The 21,104-nt window shown below is 47.7% G+C and overlaps 1 protein-coding gene across 3 annotated transcripts in view; it reads right to left on the bottom strand.

Annotated features, from left to right (window-relative positions):
- Positions 1-13,931, bottom strand: part of CDC73 (cell division cycle 73) — a 185,395-nt gene extending 171,464 nt beyond the window's left edge. For all 3 annotated transcript variants that reach the window (XR_007775378.1, XM_050961449.1, XM_050961448.1), the window contains exons 1-2: positions 13,755-13,931; positions 3,632-3,737 (exon numbers count right to left, since the gene is read on the bottom strand). Coding sequence is in view for 2 of the 3 variants with exons in the window: in XM_050961449.1 (XP_050817406.1) it covers positions 3,632-3,737; positions 13,755-13,885 (237 nt within the window). In the remaining variant the exon portion in view is untranslated. The remainder of the gene's footprint in view (positions 1-3,631; positions 3,738-13,754) is intronic.
- Positions 13,932-21,104: the final 7,173 nt, after the last annotated feature.

Raw genomic sequence — 21,104 nt, 5'->3', positions numbered from 1 at the left:
AGATAAAATGTGATATTTATTATGTATTTTGATGTGCTGAATTCAAATATGACAATTAAAACGACTGGCTACTGTTTCTAAGATATTTAAGTTTTTACATTTTATGTCTATGTATATTGTGTAGATAGTAGAGTTTTAATCATAAATTGAAAACCCAGGTCTTTTCATGTGTTTATGGTTGCTTTACTTGATAATATTTCACCTGTCCTGTTTATGTAACACTTTAAAAATCAGCAAAAGGGTTATATAAATAAAATTTATTATGAAACAAAAGGCAAAAAACTATTATGTACATAGTTTAGTCCTATTCATTGTCTACTCGGCATTTCTTGGCTTGTCTCCTGTATTCATTAAATGGAGCATCTCTTGTCACTGTCCAGCAATAGTCTGCAAGCACTGATGGGCTCCATTTGCCCTGATAGCCTGCCAGGAGATTCCACTGCTGTAGTCTGGAGCCCAACAGCTCTGCCTTACTCTTGGGTAATTCCAAATCCCTGACAAGGTCATTCAGTTCACCTTGTATTATGAGGTGTGGTTCAGAGAAGGAGGATGGGAGAAAATGTGGGTCCTGTGACATTGATGGTTCAGGACCAGAAGTTTCATCCTCTTCCTCATCTGACTCAAGTGAGAATGATTCTGGTGCATCAGGAACCGGCAGTCCTTCTCCATGGGGTACTGGGCATATAGCTGATGGAATGCTTGGATAATGCACAGTCCACTTTTTCTTCTTTGACACACCTTTCCCAACTGGAGGCACCATGCAGAAGTAACAATTGCTGGGATGATCTGTTGGCTCTCTCCAAATCATTGGCACTGCAAAAGGCATAGGTTTCCTTTTCCTGTTCAACCACTGGCCAAGATTTGTTGCACAAGTGTTGCAGTATATGTGTGGGGCCCACCTCTTGTCCTGATCTCCAATTTTGCAGCCAAAATGATAGGCTCTCTTAACCATAGTGGTTATACTGCGCTTTTGTGATGCAAAAGTCACTTCACCACAAACACAGCAGAAGTTATCTGCACTCTTCACACAAGTACGAGGCATCTCTGCTCACTTTGGCTAAACAGAAATGTGTCCCTTTGCAAAATCAAACACTGACAAATAAGAGAGCATGACACTGTATGATTTCTAGAGCTGACATAGGGCAATTTGTTCAGCAGAGTGATGTAAGCTTCGTTATGATTGCATCATCCATGACTTCTAGGAATAACATGATGCAATTCATATCATGTATGACGCAATACCAGCTTCAGATTGCATCATTCATTGTTTTGCCTAAAAAGCAAGTACTGTCCAAACCCAGTCATAGATTTATTCATAGATCCAGTCAAAGATGTATTTTAGTCATTTCTGGTTTAAATTGAGATCCCTTCCCTTTATAACTCACTTATCCTCCGCCATTCCCAAGTCAAGGGTCGTATATACTGACCCAATAGCATATCTTGAAAACTAGAGCCAATCAACAATTTTAAGCATCATTTTCGTTCTCAGTGACCCAGAATTAGTAAAGTTGGACTACATTTATTTCAGAAGCATTTTGGCTGTAGAGCAGTGTTATCTTTTGTTTCAGCTTGTGAATTTTCCCTATGCTAAGAGGGAGTTTTGCTTCACAGTTACAAAACAGGAATAAAGTCCAGAAGGGAGTTCTCTGTGTTTCAAATCTTTTTATTACCCTGAAAAGTTACATTCCATCTTCATTCTGCAGGTGTGATTCTTTTACTTTTTTTTCCTTTATTATAAAGTTCTTCTTTTAAGAACTTGATTGATTTTAGTGTCCTAAAGATAAAGGGTCTGGTTTGTACTTACATTAAAGGCAATTGGTTGGTAGATTATTCTCAAGCCTCTCCAGGAAAGGGGGGGGGGAGGGGATAGGTAGTGGCCCCTCCCTGAATTTTTGTTCAAGTCACTTTGTGGTGGCAGCAATACTGTCCAAGGACAAGAAAAGGAATTTGTGCCTTGGGGAAATTTTTAACCTAAACTGGTGGACTAAGCTTAGGGGGTCTCCACATCTGTACCTCAGAGTTCAGAGTGAGGAGGGAACCCTGACACCATCCAAGAGCACACATCTGATCCTACATTTTTGCACTAAATCAACCGCAAGTTACAGTTAAGCTGTTAAAAATGAAACCTTAAAGACACTAAGTAAAAGACTGATCTTCAAAGGAGCAAAAGAAAGACAACAGCTTTTAATGTACAAACATTAGTGCTATTCTGGTTCTTTAGCTGTACTAAATAGAAATTTTCTGAAAAGATAAGACTATATGTAAACAAAAGCCCTTGTTTTGATAGTTTTTAATATCAGGGTTTAAACTATCACTAAACACACATAGAGATGCTATGCTTCAACTGAGACACAGATTAATGAACCAATAAATCACACCTTGTCATGTCTTTCTGCTCAGTTTTGCCACTGTCTTAAGAACAAAAGAACATTTGTTTTTAAAATATGTTCAAATATATCAAATAATTCCTAGCTGCAAGAGTAAGAATGGCAAAAAAAAACCTTCCTGTTTTCAAGCTTACAAATAAGTAGTAATAGATTTCACATTTAACTCCCTCTTCCTACCCGAATTCAGAACAGTGTGCTCAGTTGCCATATCCAGCACTGCTTCTGATTAGCATGCTATCCTTTAGTATTATGCATACCTTTCCATGTGATTTTGTAATCTTTTCTCTTAAATTCTCTTCTTTAAAACAATGTCAAAGTCCACATTAAAGTCCAGTATCAGAGGGGTAGCCATGTTAGTCTGGATCTGTAAAAGCAGCAATGTGTCCTGTGGCACCTTATAGACTAACAGACATATTGGAACATGAATGGGTATTCACCCACGAAAGCTCATGCTCCAATATGTCTGTTAGTCTATAAGGTGCCACAGGACTCTTTGCTGCTTTTACACATTAAGTCCAGTACTCAGTGTGTCAGATATTATAATTACTGTGTATAGTGAATCATCTACTCATTCAATAAGAAAATTAAGAACAGGTGTCAGTGATTTCAGACACACAAGCTTTTGAGCTTCACAGGTCAAAGATTTTCTTCAAGTCAAAGATTTTAGTCAATTTCAGTATTTCAGACTAACAGATGCTAACAGCATACAAAATATTGTACTAACTTGGATTAATGCTTATGAAGTATTCAGGAAAGAAGGTACAGGTCACAAAGTGATTTACTTGTACTGTCAACATTGAAGTATTAAAATATGACAGCCTTTTTCAGCAATCTAGTGATTATGCTGAAAGATATTCTATGCTCTTTATTAGTCCTGTATTGTTTTCCCTCGTGCTACCCCAATCTCAGTCAGCAACTGCTTTTTATGAAAATAAATAAATAAATACAAACTACTTCAAGTACCAATTCCAGTTAGGTGAGGAGCGAAAAAAATAACGCAAGTCACTGAAATCTGTGCTTAAAGTTATGTTTTTACTGTTGTTCATGATTAAAACTATGCATATCATGTTGTTAGCCAAGTAACTATCAAGAAACAGCTGAGTATTTGTATGTATGTTAGTTAACGTCACAGTAACTGTTCTCCTAATTTCCTGAAAATACTAACATGATCACAAAAATTATTAGCTGTCAAGTATGCACCCTCCAACATTATTAAGGAACAAAGTTCCATGTGCTCTACTTACTGCAGCGCGCCGGACGTAAACAGGATGTGAAAGGTGCACATTATTCAGCAGGAACAAGATAGAGTCCAAAGTGTAGTATTCCCTGGGCTGGCCCTCTTTCCCTGTCCTGTAACATCAAGGAACAGATTTTATTTACAACCATATTTCCTCACACATATACTCCTTATTAATCTTTGGTATACCAAGCTATTTAAAAAAAATTGAAAAGCCACTAATCGAATTTGTCAGAGAGTACAACAGATATTTTATCAATCATTACCCATATACTTACAGCCTCTACATGGAATAGATTCAAAACTCCTAAAGCGGGTGGAGTAATTAGGTGCAAGAAAAGAGGCCAACTAATAAAAGGTATAAAAGTATAGTTACAATTCTTGACATCTATATAAGATTAATATTTGTTTTTCTTTTAAAAAGTTTTAGAAGACAAATCACTACTTCAGGGTTATTCCTCTAATTTTCGAAAGAGCTGCAATAACTTACTCAGACCCTTGGGGATGGGGGAGAGAGGCTGAGGAAATTTTCAACATACATTAGGAAATAATTTAAAGTGTTCTCCAGATGACTTGCTCTGGAGATAGACCTGTAAAATCTTCACTGTAAAATCTATTATCAGAGGGGTAGCCGTGTTAGTCTGGATCTGTAGAAGCAGCAAAGAATCCTGTAGCACCTTATAGACTAACAGACATCTGTTAGTCTATGTTAGTGAAGAGCTCAGAGACTTCACAAAGAGTGTATCCTAAATATTTGAGGCACAAGAGAGTCTGGATACAAGCAAAACGTAAGGAATCCTTACGTGACAGAAAGCTATTCAGAAGATAAACCAGTTAGATGGAAATAAACTTACAAATTTATATTGGACTCCCAGATTGCTGGCATCAGACAGTGCCATTTTTCAGCAACACAGCTGCTAAAAGCACATTAGGAGTTCAGCCTGATCTTCAAAGTAAGGTCTCTTTGCACAAGCAAATGACTTTTCCAGCATAGCTAAAAAACCTAAATAGCTTTTTCTGTGCCTTGTGACCAACTATCAATCATTAAGGTAGTACCTAGGGCTTGAAAACTCCACTCCAGAAGCAGCAAGCTTAGCAAGAGAAGATGAGGCATAAGGCAGAATTTTAGCTTATTGAGCCTTTATGCTTTAAAGAGCACCTACCAAATATAAATCAATGTAGTAACGTGGTCCCAATGTTCCAGACACCTGTGCCTCTACAGGTGCTATGACTATTGCTTTACTAACAGTAGAGTGAAATTAACCAGACCAGTCAGTTTCAATGATACTATCAGGAAGCACAGATCAGCAGCCAAGCTATCAAGAATCATATTGATGGGGGAAGAGGAGAAGAGAGAGGTGTACAGCTTCAAATCGATTAGACACATACTAGCCAAGAGCTGGTTTTAAAGCTAGTGCCCACAGAGCCAAGTTTTAGGATCTGCACCCTGATAGAAATCCCAGCAACCTGTCATCCCCAGAAGCTGATGATGGTGAGAGGGAGGGGGCGGTCCCAAGTCACTGCACCAGCAGCTTACTGATGGGCCCCTCCCACTTATTTTCATCTTTTTTTTACCATTGCTAGTAGATGTCTAGAAAATTTCTTGAACCCTGGTAGTAATGAAAGCTCTTCCTCCATTCAACATCCCCTAGAAATGATGTCATCCACTACAAATACCTGGCTTGTGCAGTAGTATTAGCACTTAAAAAAAATCATTCTAGATTGTCTCATTGTTTCTTTGAACTATTGCTTATCTCTATGTGATCAGGCATAATAGGCATTTTAGTCTGAGTTTGCAACTGATCAATAAAAAGGCAGAAAAAACTGCTAGATCTCTGTTACTACACTGGCTGTGGATATGGTGTTACAAGATCACATTCTGACTTGCTGATCATGCTATTTCGATGATCTAATAGCCATCACCAACTCGCAACAGTACACTGATACTTCATTGATTAACCCCTATGAAAAAATTCCTACTCCCATTATGGGTGATGGGAAAGTTAATACAGAGCAAAGACGCTAAGATAAATCACACTAGGAGGAGGTGGGAGAAAGATAGGTAGGAGAGTGAGAGGCTGAAGAAGGAAAACCAGTCTGAACAGCACTTAGTGGGAAGGGCAAAACTGCCATTCAAGCAGCAGTTTTTAGTCCTTCTAGCCACTTCAGACTCACTTTGTAGCCCAAAAGCCAAATGCCAGCTTGGTCAATAAGCAAAGTATATAAATTAAAAATGAGTTGAAAGTGGCTGTTGGGTCATAAGCTACTGCTGAGAGGGCAAGTCAGAACAACACAGGAACCTAGAGAGAAAAAAAGGTTAGAAATGTATAATTTTCCATACTGTTATCACTTATCCTTTTCATAGGCACAACTTCTCACAGTAGAAGGATGTTATATAAACCCCAGAATTTTTTTTTCCAAAACATGTTTTTAAATAAACAGAAATTAGCCACCCCAGGGTATGCATTGGTAGATTAACAGTGCACTTCTTGGGCAGCTGAAGGCATTTGGTCCCAGATCTTACAATGCATCTAGGTGGTTTAACAGTCTACCACCACCTCAATAAACCATGACAGGATATGCAACTGAATACATGCCAAGACTTTGCCTAAAAATAGATATTTAAATTTTAATTCCTTTGAAAGTCAGTTCCTCTCCTTGCTTACATGTCAAGACCTAAACTGAGGATAGCTTGCTGCAGTTGATATCATAAATACCCAAAGCAGCACAAGGACTAATCCAACTTCTACTTTTGTGTTAGTAATGCCATCAAGTGTTTCAAAAGAAACAAAGTCCTGAATTTAGGCCCGCACAAATACAGTATTTTTCATTCACCTTGTGAATCTCTCCACTTACATGTAATTCCAGATGAACAATTTCATGCTATATTAGTAAAAGAAAGCATTTGCATTAAGCAAGGGCAAAGTTTTTTTGTTTTTTAAACCAGACACTTGTAATTCCAGTTCATTCATTTATCCTCAATCTGTAGATGCTAAGAGTTCATTAATCCATCAGACTACTTTCTATTCTCTTTCACACTGGAAGATGTGAAAGATATTGATTTTTACTGGCATGCTTAATGTAAAATACATCCCTCATGCACAAAAGAAAGCAGTAACATGGACAGCCCATTACCTGAAGAGAATAATCTATCTTCAGAAACATGCACATGTAAAAGCAACATGTACACTATAACACAAATTACAGCAACAGTGAACTAGCTGTTCACTATTCACTAACCTCAACTCTACAGAGATTGCCCCTTCTGCTGGCTAAGTAGACTACATAAAAGTCTTTCTCTGGATCTACTTGTCTGCCCCTTGGCTCTGTAGTTGCCTTTCAGGAGTAACAAACAACTAGCAGATCAGAGGCCAACAAACAACTTTACACATACACACAAATACTATGTTTACTAACCATGTGAATGTAATCTACTTAGCAGTGAACGAATGGTAAAGGCAATTTTAAAAGTGTCCTGTGTCCATTGATGAAAAAAAACAAAACAAACACAACTGGCTTTAGAAGTTAGCTAGAGAAAGGATTTTAGAGTAAATGTAATCCTTTGGAAAAGTGCTGAATTACTGGAAAGCTCTATTTATCCACAGAAAATATACAATAGCAATGGAAACTTCCCCATATTATCTTGATAATGTACTTAAACTTAATTCCAGAGGGACTAATTTTAAGGCGCTCAGAATAGCTTTGTCTCCATGACTATGCAGTTTTTGACCCCTCTGTCCAGAGTGAAAGGAGGGTTGTCAGTTACAATTAAGTGAGGACAAACACCTACTACATATTGGACAGAAACCACACATCCTCTGCAGAGCCAGGCATTAAGAACTATGAACAGGGACTGGATTCTCTCCAGTGATCTAGATGTAAAAAGATCTGAATCCTGTTACTAATGTTCTAAGCCAAGTGGATCTCACTCACCTACAAGAATCGGACAGTTATGTAAATAATTAGTTTAAATGAAGATTTGAAAATTTTACTAGACTCCTTCCACCAAGGCTGATGATATAAAAAATAGGGAAAGAACACCCACCAAGGAGGTCCAGAAGTAGCATCCAATCCTCACACTGCTAAGAAGAAAGTGAGATTCTCCTCATGGGGCTATCCTTGGACGCCGCTCAAAGCACCTTCTTTTGGATCAGCCTCCCCTCCTATTCCTTCTGGCTCCCAAAAGACATTCTTTCAGACAACCAAAGACTCTTGATTCTCCCTTCCACACACCCAGAGCATCTCGTCCACAACTCTTCTTCCCTCAGCCCCACAACTACAGTGAGGAATAGAACTTTACTATTACTCGCCTCAATCTGTTTTGGATCCTCCTCCCCTGTGAACAGCTCTTGTGCCTGCCTTAGACACTGCCTGAAGCTTTCCTAAGCAGCAGCACTTACACTGACAGTGCAGTTTACCAGCATAGATGTGATGTGTCTTGATTCTAATAAGGCTTTTGACACAGTCCCACGTACGCATAAGCCAGGCCTGTACAACTCATAAAGCAGTGAGGGCCACATTAATCCAAAGAAAACAGCTGAGGACCGAAACCTCCTGGCCCCACAGAAACACCCCGCCCCAGGGCTGCCCAGCCCTGTGGAAACAAACCCTCTTTCCCCAGCACTGCCCCGCCAAAACAGCTGTGGGCCAAAAAGGAAAGTTGGGGGTGGGGAGGTGATACTTTATTTTAAATCAACTGAGGGCTCCCAGCTGAAGAGGTGGCTGGGAGCCCTCAGGGTCAAATTAAAGGGCCCAGGGCTCTGACGGCTGGGGGAACCCAGCAGGGCTGGCTCTACGTTTTTTGCTGCCCAAGCAAAAAAAAATTTGGCTATCCTCCGTCCCAGCCCTGGGCTCCCCCCTGAACCTCCGTGCTGCCCCAGTCCTGGGCTCTCCCCCCACCGACCCACACCCCCTGCCGCCCCAGCGCTGGGCTTCTCCCTTTCCTCCCTACCAGTGCCCTCCTCCCACCTCCCTGCTGCCCCAGCCTTGGGCTCCCCCCCACCAGTGCCCCTACACACACACTTCCTGCCGCCCCAGCCCTGGGTCACTGGTAACGCTCCCAGGGCAGGCCATTCAGCAGGAATTTTGGATGTGCACAAAACACAGACAGGATTGGTTCCCATATGGTTACAGAGCTGCAGTAAAGTGGAACAATTTTCAGATTGTGTGATTGGAGGATATCTGGACGCATATTGTAAGACTGTCCTCCATAAATGAGGAAAAGTTGAGGTGACTATTATTTTTTTGTTCCACTCTTTCCTTCTATGGGGAATTTGCCAATGCAATATCACAGTCTTCCTTTTAAACAAACAAAAAGGCAATGGCTGTTGAAAATAGCAATTCCAGTCCTAATAAGCATCTCTTGCTCAATTTTATCCTACTTTTTCTACAGCAAGTTACAGTGAATCAGTATATTTGATGTAGGAGAAATGAAGTAACAGCTGCCCAAACTGAGCTTAAGCACTCCTGAATTTTGAAGTGTTCAAATCTGGAAGGCAGGTGCTGGGTGGGGGGGCCTGTGGGCTCCGCGAGAGAGAATGGCAGCAACGTGTCTGGAGCAGCATGGAGCCAGACACGCAGGTTTGAGTGGCATGGTAAGGGGGCTGGGGGTTGGAGAAGGGGTAGAAGGTTCAGGGGGCAGTCAGGGGACAGGCAGCAGTTGGATAGGCATGGGAGTCCCAGGGTTTTATCAGGGGACAGGTAGGGGGGTGGGGTCCTGGGGGAAAGTTCGAGGGGTCTCAGGAGGGGGCAGTTGGGGACAAGGAGAAGGGAGGCTTAGATAGGAGCTGGGATCCCAAGTGGCAGTTAGGGGCAGGGGGTCTCGGGAGGGGGCAATCGGGGGACAAGGAGCAGCAGCATTTAGATAGGGAGTGGAGTCCTGGGAGGCAGTTAGGGGCAGATGTCCCGGGAGAGGGGTATTAGGGGACAAGGACCAGTGGCGTTAGATAGGGGGTGAGGGTCCGGGGGGCCAGTTGGGGCAGGGGTCTGGGGAGGGGGCAATCAGCGGCTGCGGGCCAGGATTCAAAGGGCTCTGGGCTGCCCACAGCCGCGGGGAGCCCTGAGCCCTTTAAATCCCAGCCGTGGCTGGGAAATCTCTGCGGGCAGCCCCAGAGCCCTTTGACTCCTGGCCATGGCTGGGATTTAAAGGGCTCTGGGCTGCCCGCTGAGCGCTGTGTGCGGGGGATTTAGAATCCCCCTGCGGGCCGCACAGTGAGGCTCCGCGGGCTGCATGTTGTGCAGGCCTGTCATAAGCCAACTATTGTAATGTATTACATTTGAAATTACTATAAGGTGGGTGTGAAATTGATTGATTGATCATACTCAATGAGTAATTATCAAGAGGTTGGTGTGAAACAGGACAGGCTGCATGTAGTGGGGTTCAGCAAACATCAGTCCTGGGTCTGATGCTATTCAATAATTTGATAAATAACTTGGATAATGGGGAGAGAGTATGCTTTTAAAATCTGTGGATGACACTAGCCTGAGAGGGTTGCAGGATTAGAATTCAAAACTACCTTGAGAAATTGGAGAAGGGGTCTGAATTCAACAAGATGAAATTCAATAAAGACAAGTGCAATGTACTACATTTAGTAGGAAAAAAAATAAATGTACAATTACAAAATGGGGAACGACTGGTTAGGCAGTTGTACTTCTGAAAAGGTTTAAAGCGGATCACAAATTGAACATGAATCAAAAATGTGATGCTGTTGTGAAAAAGGCTAATATCACTATGGGCTATATTAACAGGAGTATTGTATGTAAGAAAAGGAAGGTAATTGTACTTCTCTGGTCAGCGCTGGTAAGGCCTCAGCCAGAATACTTTGTCCAGTTCTGGGTGACACACTTTAAGATGTGGACAAATTGGAGAGAGTCGAGAGAAGAGCTACAAAAATGATACAAGATTTAGAAAACCTGATCCATGAGGAAAGGAAGGTTATAAAAAACTGTATATGTTTAATCTAGAGAAAAAAAGACTGAGGTGGGACCTGATAAGTCTTCAAATATGTTCAGGTCTGTTACAAAGATGACAGTGATCAATTGTTCTCCATGTCCACTGAAGGTAGGACAAGTAGTATAATGGGCCTAATCTTTAGCAAAGGAAATTTAAATTAAATATTAGGATAAACCTTGTAACTATAAGGATAGTGAAAAACTGGGTGAGGCTTCTCAGAGGTTGCAGAAACCCCATCACTAAAGGCTTCTACAAACAGGTTGGACAAACACCTGTCAGGGGTGGTCTAGGTTTACTTGGCCCTGCCTCAGAGCAGGGAACAGGACAAGATGACCTCCCAAGGTCCCTTCCAGCCCTACATTTCTATGATGTTCGTTTCTCTGCTCCCTCACATAGTTCTGAATAACACTAATGAAACTGATCAGAATCTTGTTAAATTTTACTGGTTGCTATCCCCGAAGACTTTGAGCAGGAGACACCTCTAAATTGCCTCCCTGCTTGCTCAAGAAAACAGCACTAAAAAAAGCTATTTGGAAAGATATCTAAAGAAATCATTCCCCTCCCCTTAACTAGGAATTATCCATTTTGGCAGAATTTATGCGAGGCGACAAGGGGAGGAAAGTGCATATACAACTCAAGTAGATTTTGGAAAACCCTGAAAGAAGGGTAATAAAGTCACATACTTCAGATTCAGAAGGGTAGCCGTGTTAGTCTCGATCTGTAAAAGCATCCGATGAAGTGGGTATTCACCCACAAAAGCTCATGCTCCAATACATCTGTTAGTCTATAAGGTGCCATAGGAGACTCTGCTGCTTATACTTCAGATTATAAACTGACTAGTTGAAAGAGTTAGGGATTTGTTTCTGACTCTAACCCCAAATTAACAGGAAAAAACAACTGGCTAGCTGCATTGTGATCTGGACAAACTGGAGAAATGGTCTGAATGAATTTCATCCTATTTACTTAAGGACAAATGCAAAGTACTCCACTTAGGAAGGAACAATCAGTTGCACTCGTACAAAATGGGAAATGAAGGAATACTGCGGAAAGGTCATTGTGGACCACAAGCTCAAATATGAGTCAACAGTGTAACGCTGTGGCAAAAAAAAAATAAGCAAACATCATTCTGGGATGTATTAGGAGTTTTGTAAACAAGACACGAGAAGCAATTCTTCCGCTCTACTCTGTGCTGATTAGGCCTCAACTGGAGTATTGTGTCCAGTTCTGAACGCCACATTTCAGGAAGGATGTGGACATATTTGAGAGAGTCCAGAGAAGAGTAACAAAAATGATTAAAGGCCTAGAAAACATGACCTATGAGGGAAGATTGAAAAAACTGGGTTTGTTTAGTCTGGAAAAGAGAAGACTGAGAGGGGACATGATAACAGTTTTCAAGTAGGTAAAAGATTGTTACAAGGAGGAGGAGGAAAACTTGTTCTTCTTAATCTCTGCGGATAGGACAAGGAGCAATGGTCTTAAACTGCAGCAAGGGAGGTTTAGGTTGGACATTAGCAAAAACTTCCTGTCAGAGTGGTTAATTGTCTACAGAGGTTATGGAATCTCCATCATTGGAGATTTTAAGAGCAGGTTAGATGAAAAACCGTCAGGAATGGTCTACTCTAGATAATTAGTCTTGTCATGAGTGCAGGGGACTGGACTAGATGATCTCTCAAGGTCTCAACCAGTTCTATGATTGTGGTGGTGATTTGACTTCTTCTGAAAGTTAGGGCCACCACTATAAATAGAATACTGGACCACTGGGACTGATCCAGTTAACAAATCTAATGCTCTTACCCTAATTCAGAAGTTCTTTAATAATGCCTCAAACTTCAGATGACCAACTGAAAGATCCTTGAGTGTGTTGCTGCCTCCCCTTTCTCTGCTTATGGAGCTTCTTGGGAAAAATTATTTTTCCCTTTGATCTCCAGCTTTCTCTGTAGCATTATTTTTGGAGAAACTGAATGCCTTACTACAATTTAATGACACTTAATAAAGTCCAACTAAAAACCAGGCACTCATTTTCAAGGAGTATAAGAAAGAGAAGGAAAGAGCAATCCCTTGGCTTTTAGCCAATACAATTGCCGGGCTACAAAATGTATACAGTACAAAGAACATTTTGAAAGTTCACTTTAAAAAACAAACACACTCTCTTTCTATCTGGGGAGGTATTTGCATTGTGAATGTACTTGTTTACACTGTGTCGTCTCCCAGAAAAATTGGGAGACAAACTATATTAGTATTATAGTAAAGGGGGGGGGGCACCCCACTAAGGATAGGCCTATGTGGCCCCATAGACACTTCTGCAAAGTTCACAGGTGGTCAGATTCGGAGTTTCTACTTGGACCCAACTATACTCCCTGCACAACGAGGGGAGGAGAGTCTAGAAACACAGCCTCATGAAAGGTTAATTAACAAAGTGAGCAAACAACACAGAAAACTTAGCTAGAAGATTAGTGGTAAAACAACAACTTCTAGGATACTTGTCACTTCCTGTCAGGATGAGGTACTAAATCAGAAAAAAAACAACTCTCAGGCCAGCCACCAATCTCATCTATAATGTGCCCTCTTTAGAGCAGAAGTCTAAAACCCCAACACCTGAAATGGACATAACGCTCTTGCCAGCTCCCACGGCAGGAAAGAAATAACCGTCTTTCCTTTGAGGTTCTGGATCTGCTCTCTCCAACTGGCTGAATCTCAGAGCTGGGGGGGAGCCAGGTTCCTCCCAAAAGGCAGAAAAACAACTTCGCTGTTTGACTTGAGATCAAGGCTCCCAGGGTGACAGAGGAGCGACACCCCCCGGGGCACAGGGACACACACCGCGTACAGCTCACCCCCACCGGCTCGGCTCCCGCTGGCCCCCCACCCGCGCTCTGCCAGCCGGGACTCGCTCCACCCTGGACACTGCACCAGGAAACAAGGGGCCACGTCCAGCCACGGCCACCCGGGAGCAAGCAACAAACAAACAAGCAAACAACGGCCGGTCCTGGGGAGGGGAACCGGGCTCCCGGCACATGGCAGAGCCCGCAATGGAGACAGGGCCCCCGGGGAGACAAGCCGAGGTCCCGGGCCCCCCACGCACGAGCTTCCCCGCCCCGCCTCCCGCTCAGCGGCAGCAACTTCGGGGTAGCTTCCACCCCCTGCCCGCATGCGGGGGGGCAGCAGCGGCCGCGCGACTCACCCCCAGATGACATAGTTGGTCTTGACGTTCTTGGGCCAGGAGAACTCGCCGAAGATCACCTCGTCCCCCTTCACCACGATCTCCTTCTTCTGCGTGTTGTACTGCCGCAGCACGCTCAGCACGTCCGCCATCTTCGCGCCGGGCCGCCGCCGCTCCGCCCGGCCCGGCCCGCTCGGCCCCACAGCCAGCCGCGCGAGGACCCCGCCGCCAGCCGCTAGGGCCCCGCCGGGCTGCCCCTGCCGAACGCCTGAGCGCTGCCGCCTGGGGGAGCCGCCCACGCCGCCTGCCTCACCTATGTGCTCCTCGCCGCCCCTGCCTCCTCCCCGTGCTTCTGCCCCCTCACCCCAGTGCGCCTGGCTAGGGTGGCTGTATAGGCTGGTTTGGGCCAGCACAGTCCCTTTTTAAGCCCTGTCCAGGTGTCCTGACTTCATTGGGCCTGGGCCCTTGTCCCGTCTCCTCTTGCCAGTTACAAGTTGCTCTGCCCTGTGGGAAGTGCAAGTGGCACGTCCAGTTCTTCGAGTGCTTGGTCATGTCCATTCCAGTTAGGGGGGGGTGGGTGGGTGTGTGCGTGTGCGCGTGCGCGTGCGCGCGCGCGTTCGTCGGAAGATTTTTACCCTAGCATCTCCTTTGGGTCTGCAGGTCGCCCCCTGGAGTGGCGCCGCTATGGCGCCTGATATATACCCCTGCCGGCCCGCCGCTCCTCAGTTCCTTCTTACCACCATGTCGGTCGTTGGAACTGTGGAGCGCAGCATAGGTGTCCTCCACGTACCTAGCTTCTCCTTGTTACTTGTTGTATAGAGTTATCATTAGTGTACAGAGTATTTAGTTCATAGTGTCAAGTAGTTATTGTACATAGTGTAGCGGGTTCGGGCTCTAGCCCTTCCCCGCACCCGGTGCCCGGGCTCATTCCCCGGGTCGCCGGGATTCAAGCCGTGCTCGGCCTGCAAAAAGCTGTTGCCCACAAGCGATCCCCATGACGCCTGCCTAAAGTGCCTTGGGGAATCGCGCATATCTGAGAAGTGCCGCATTTGTAAGGGCTTCAAGCCGCGGACCAAGAAGGAGAGAGACCATTGGTTGAAGACTCTCCTTATGGAGGCAGCTCTTAACCCTCCTTCCTCGGCACCGAGTGCCGACACCGCGCCGGCACCGGACCGCGCCAGCACTGCGAAGACACCTCAGCACAGGCCTTCCCCGGCACCGGGTCCCGACAGAGGAACATCAGTGGCCTCTACTCCTGCGAAGCAGACTCGTGCGGACTGCCCGGCACCGACTCCTGCCGCGGCCCCGACGCTAGTAATACCGTCGACTCCGGGTCCAAGAGGTCCGTCGAGTCCGGTCTTGGTGAGCTCCCTGATGAGACCCGTGGAAGAGCTGATGGTCCCCTCTACGCCAGAGACATTCTCGTCAGCCAGGGACCTGATCGTGATGACCGAGTCTGCTCTGCCTCAACCCCCAGCACCGCTGGTGCAGGTTCTTCAATCTAGAGGCAAACCGGCAGCCATGAGACCTCAGTCCCTGGAGTCGACAGGCCGGCACCGATCTCCACCTAGGTCCCGGCACCGCTCCAGGTCCCGTGGAAGATCTCGATCGAGGCGCCGCTCGCAGTCCCGGCACCGCTCACCACGGCGGTACCGGTCGTACTCACCGCGCAGATCCACCTCCCGGTACTCTCGGTACCGTTCCGGTTCTAGTCATCATTAACGGCACCGAGACTCCCGCAGCTGCTCGCGTTCCCGATCCCGGTCGACCTCCCAGCACCGAGCTGGTGGCAGGTCCCGGTCGCGATCTCGGCACCGTTATGACTCCCGGTACCGGTCTCCGGCACCGAGAAGGTCTCCACAAACGGGGGCAAGGGGCCCGTACCAACCTTGTTCGGCCCCCCCCCGGCCGTCTCGCCAGCCGTCTGTGTCCTCCCAGGCGGATAGCCTATATGCCCCAGACACAGATGTCCCTACCACATTATTCCATGAACCCCAGCCTCAAGAGCATGAACCACAGCAGTGGGGGTTCTGGACACCTTGGGCGTACCATCAAGCCCAAGGCCTTCAGCCGGGTCCCTCACATTCCAATGTCTCGGAGCACAGGGTTCCTGAGGCCACGATTTCCCATCCTCCTCCTCCTACCGCGGACGAAAGGTTGTCCCAACCTCAAGACCCTGAACCCCCTGCGGAGTTGGATGCCGTCCTTCAGGCAGAGCCCTCCGCAGACCCACTCCTCCCGGGTCTCTCCTCGTCATTGTCTCCGGACAAGGCTGTGGCTGGGACATCATCTACCAGCCCGCCTCCACTTGACCTTAGGGTGCACCAGGACCTCCTCAGGCGTGTTGCACAGAACATGAATCTGCAGGCCGAGGAGGTCTCGGAGAGACAAGATCCAGTGGTGGACATATTGTCAGCGGATGCCCCCACTCGGGTGGCCGTTCCGTTTATTAAAACCATCCAAGCCAACACCACTACCATCTGGCAGTCTCCGGCTTCTGTTCCCCCCGCTGCGCGAGGGATGGAACGTAAATATATGGTCCCCTCAAAGGGGCATGAATACTTGTATATCCACCCTTCCCCTTGTTCCCTCGTCGTCCAATTTGTGAACGAGAGGGAGCGACATGGTCAGCAGGCCCCGGCCCCAAAGTCCAAGGAGGCGAGACGCATGGACTTACTCGGCCGGAAAGTCTACTCTACGGGGGCCCTCCAGCTCCACGTCTCTAATCAGCAGGCCCTCCTTACCGCTACAATTATAATACCTGGGCCGCAGCGGACAAATTTAAGGAGCTGCTCCCTCAGGATGCACGTCAGGAGTTCTCCGCGATCCTTGATGAGGGCAAAAAGGTCGCGAAAACTTCCCTGCAGGCTGCCCTAGATGCCGCGGACTCAGCTGCGCATACTCTGGCATCTGGCGTTACAATGCGCCGTATCTCATGGTTGCAGGTCTCCGGCCTCCCCCCAGAACTCCAGTATACCATCCAGGACCTCCCATTTGAGGGCTAAGGCCTGTTCTCTGACAAGACTGACCCTAGGCTACAAAGCCTAAAAGACAATATGGTCATTATGCACTCCTTGGGGATGCATACACCTGTTACCCAGCGCAGACCCTTCTGACCACAGCAGCAACGCCGGCCCTTCCCCCAACCCCGGCAGAGGCAGGGCTTCGCCAGACAGCAAGGCAGGAATGGTCACCGCAGACAATCCGGCAACCAAGGGGGCCAGAACCAGAACCCCTCTAAGCCTTCTTCCGGGCCCAAACCTTCCTTTTGAAGGTGCGCCTGAGGGCGTTGTACCAGTTTCGTTGATGGATCCATCCCCTCCTTTTTCCAACCATCTTTCCTTTTTCCTCCCTGCATGGTCCCAGCTAACATCAGACCGCTGGGTCTTACACACGGTGGAATCTGGATACTACCTGCAATTTGCTTTAAGTCCTCCCTCCCACCCACCTCCCTCGTCCCTCTTCAGGGACCCCTCTCACGAGCAACTCCTCCTACAGGAGGTGCGAGCGCTCCTCGCCAAAGGAGCCATAAAGGAGGTTCCCAAGTTTGAGCGGGGCAAGGGGTTTTATTCCCGATATTTTCTAATCCCCAAGGCGAAGGGAGGTCTCAGACATATTCTCGATCTGAGGGAACTCAACAGATACCTAGTAAAGTTTGAAGTTCCATATGGTATCCCTGGGGACCATTATCCCATCCCTGGATCCTGGAGACTGGTACGCCGCCCTCGACATGCAAGATGCCTACTTCCATATAGCCATCTTTCCACCCCACCGGAGGTTCCTCCGGTTTGTGGTCAACCGGCAACATTTCCAATTCGCGGTCCTCCCGTTCGGCCTTTCTACAGCCCTAAGAGTGTTCACTAAGTGTATGGCTGTAGTTGTCACCCACCTTTGCCGCAGTCGTATACACATATTCCCCTACCTGGACGACTGGCTTATCCGGGGGACTTTCGAGGCGCAAGTCCTCAGGCACATCCGCATTGTCACGAACCTGTTCATAAGCCTAGGTCTACTGATCAATGTAGAGAAATCAGCGCTGATCCCCACACAGAGGATAGAGTTTATCGGCTCCACCCTGGACTCTACAGCCTCTCTGCCTCCCTCGAGGTTCCAAACTTTGGCAGCCATCATACGGAGACTGCAAGCAGCGCCCCTGACCTCGGTGCGCACCTGCCTTACCCTCCTGGGCCACATGGCGGCCTGCACGTTCGTAACGAACTATGCAAGGCTCCGCCTAAGACCCCTCCAGTCTTGGCTCAATGCCCAATACCGTCCAGTCAGAGATCCAATCAACATGATTGTCACAATTCCACAGGGTGTCTTGGACTCCCTCCAGTGGTGTGCGGGGCTCCCGTTCCATCCACCCCTACCCTCGGTGTCCCTGACAACAGATGCCTCCTCCCTGGGTTGGAGGGCTCACCTCGGGCTCCTGCAAACCCAAGGCCTGTGGTCACCTAGCGAACTAGTCGTCCACATCAACGTCCGGGAGTTGAGAGCGGTCCGCCTTGCTTGTCAGGCGTTCCATCACCATCTGCAGGGCCGTTGTGTCTCGGTGTTCACCGACAACAAGACGACCATGTATTATATAAACAAGCAGGGCGGCACGAGATCCTCTCCCATGTGTCAAGAGACCTTACGGCTCTGGGACTTCTGTATAGCCCATTCTATTCACCTCATCGCGTCCTTTGTCCCGGGGGTTCGGAACACGCTGGCGGATCGTCTCAGCAGGTCCTTCCTGTCCCATGAATGGTTCCTTCGCCTGGACGTTGCTCTTTCGCTCTTCCAGAGGTGGGGGTTTCCCCGAATGGACCTCTTCGCATCCTGCGGGAACAGGAAATGCCAGATGTTCTGTTCCTTCCAAGGCCTCTCACCGGGTTCGGTGGCGGACGCCTTCCTTCTTCCGTGGATGACGCACCTGCTCTATGCCTTTCCACCGTTTCCGCTTGTCCACAAGGTCCTATTGAAGGTACACAGAGACAGGGCCCGCTTGATCATGATAACTCCAGCGTGGCCTCAGCAGCACTGGTACTCCATGCTGCTGGACCTTTCCATAGCCGACCCTGTCCCGCTGCCCCTTCATGTGGACCTGATCACTCAGAACCACGGCAAGCTCCGTCACCCTGACCTTCAATCGCTCCACCTCACGGCGTGGCTCCTGAGTGGCTGACCCGGTCTGAGCTCTGTTGCTCTACCCCAGTGCGGCAGGTGCTCCTGGGCAGCAGGAAGCCTTCCACTAGAGCGACGTATTCGGCCAAATGGAAGCGCTTCACCTGCTGGTGTGCGGAACGGAGTTTCCTTCCCACCGAGGTCTCCATTGCTCAAATCTTGGACTACATCTGGTCTCTCAAGCAACAGGGCCTGGCGATATCATCTCTCCGGGTTCACCTGGCAGCCATCTCCACCTTTCACCCAGGCAGGGATGGCCACTCGGTATTCTCTCACCCTATGGTGACTAGATTCCTTAAGGGCTTGGAGCATCTCTACCCCCAGGTTCGCCGCCCTGCCCCTACCTGGGACCTTAACCTGGTTCTGACCCGGCTCATGTCCCCTCCATTTGAACCATTAGCGACTTGCTCCCTTCTCTACCTCTCATGGAAGACCGCTTTCCTGGTGGCCATCATATCAGCGAGAAGGATCTCAGAGCTTCGGGCCCTCACGGTAGATCCCCCGTATACCGTGTTCCATAGAGACAAGGTGCAGCTGAGACCGCACCCAGCCTTCCTCCCCAAGGTGGTATCGGTTTTCCATGTTAACCAGGAGATCTTCCTACCTGTCTTCTTCCCAAAACCCCATTCCACTCATAGGGAGCAGCAGCTACACTCACTGGACGTCCGTAGGGCGCTCGCCTTTTACATAGAAAGAACTAAGCCATTCCGCAAAACCCCCCAACTCTTTGTTGCGGTGGCGGAACGTGTCAAGGGGTTACCCGTCTCCTTGCAGAGGATTTCCTCGTGGGTAACTTCCTGCATCCACGCCTGATATGAATTGGCACATGCCCTCCCTGGGCCACGTGACTGCGCACTCCACCAGGGCTCAAGCCTCATTGGCTGCTTTTCTTGCTCACGTGCCCATTCAGGAAATATGCTGGGCAGCAACCTGGTCTTCTGTCCATACCTTTGCTTCCCATTACGCCCTGGTTCAGCAATCTAGGGATGACGCAGCCTTCGGCTCCGCCGTGTTGCACTCTGCGACATCTCTCTCCGACCCCACCACCTAGGTAAGGCTTGGGAATCACCTAACTGGAATGGATGTGAGCAATCACTCGAAGAAGAAAAGACTGTTACTCACCTTTGTAACTGTTGTTCTTCAAGATGTGTTGCTCATATCCATTCCACACCCGCCCTCCTTCCCCACTGTCGGAGTAGCCGGCAAGAAGGAACTGAGGAGCGGACAGGCCGGCAGGGGTATATATCAGGCGCCATAGCGGCGCCACTCCAGGGGGCGACCTGCCGACCCACCGGAGTTGCTAGGGTAAAAAACTTCCGACGAACGTGCACGCGCGGCGCGCACACCTAACTGGAATGGATATGAGCAACACATCTCGAAGAACAACAGTTACAAAGGTGAGTAACCGTCTTTTTTGCCAGGACTGGGCTGACTGCCCGAGCCCCACACTGCCTGGAACTGGGCCTGTCCACACGAGCCCCACGCCACTCCGGGCTGACTGCCCGAGCCTTGCGCTGCCCAGCACTGTGGATGGGCCTGACTGACTGCCCTGCCCAAGCACCGGGCGGCCTGAGCCCTGCACCGCCCAGGGGTGACAGCCCGGGCCCAGCCTCACACATCCCTCCATCCCCCCTCCCGTAAGGAGGCGCAACTCATTACCCTGCTGCCCAGAGAACGGTGGGGCTTGGGTGGGCAACCCCAGCCCGGGTAGTGCAGGGCTCAGGTGAGTCGCAACACCAGGTGGCTTGGGACAGCCGTGAGTCGGGGGCTCAGGCAAGCAGTGATGGCAGGCAGCTCAAGCCAGCCCCACACGGTGTCCCGATTTTACTTTGGTAAATATGGTCACCCTACCCCGTCCCTAACCCCCCATTCCGAGTGTTGCCCTCCCTCTGTCTCTTCTCCTCCCTGCTTCCTTTCATCCTGGGTATTGCCAACCCCAAATGTTCACAGATCATGAGTCAGGCTTTCCAAAAATCTTGAGCTTGGCTATAAAATCATGAGATTGTGTAAAAAATAATAGATTTTTATTTGCCTTCTACTTTTTGAGCCTTTAGAATGCAGTATGGTCACTTTTGAAGCTTTCTTCACAGCCATAAGGGCTAGAAACTTACATTTTCTTTAAGAATGAAGGCTGGAATCATCACATATCCACTTGACTCCAGAGGCTGGGGTTTTAAGGAGAACAGTAATTATCATGAGACTCAT

The sequence above is a fragment of the Gopherus flavomarginatus genome, chromosome 7 (genome assembly GCF_025201925.1).
Source record: "Gopherus flavomarginatus isolate rGopFla2 chromosome 7, rGopFla2.mat.asm, whole genome shotgun sequence".
Lineage (NCBI taxonomy): Eukaryota > Metazoa > Chordata > Testudines > Testudinidae > Gopherus > Gopherus flavomarginatus.
The sequence above is the reverse complement of the archived record's forward strand: the minus strand, read 5'-3'. Positions and strand labels throughout refer to the sequence as shown.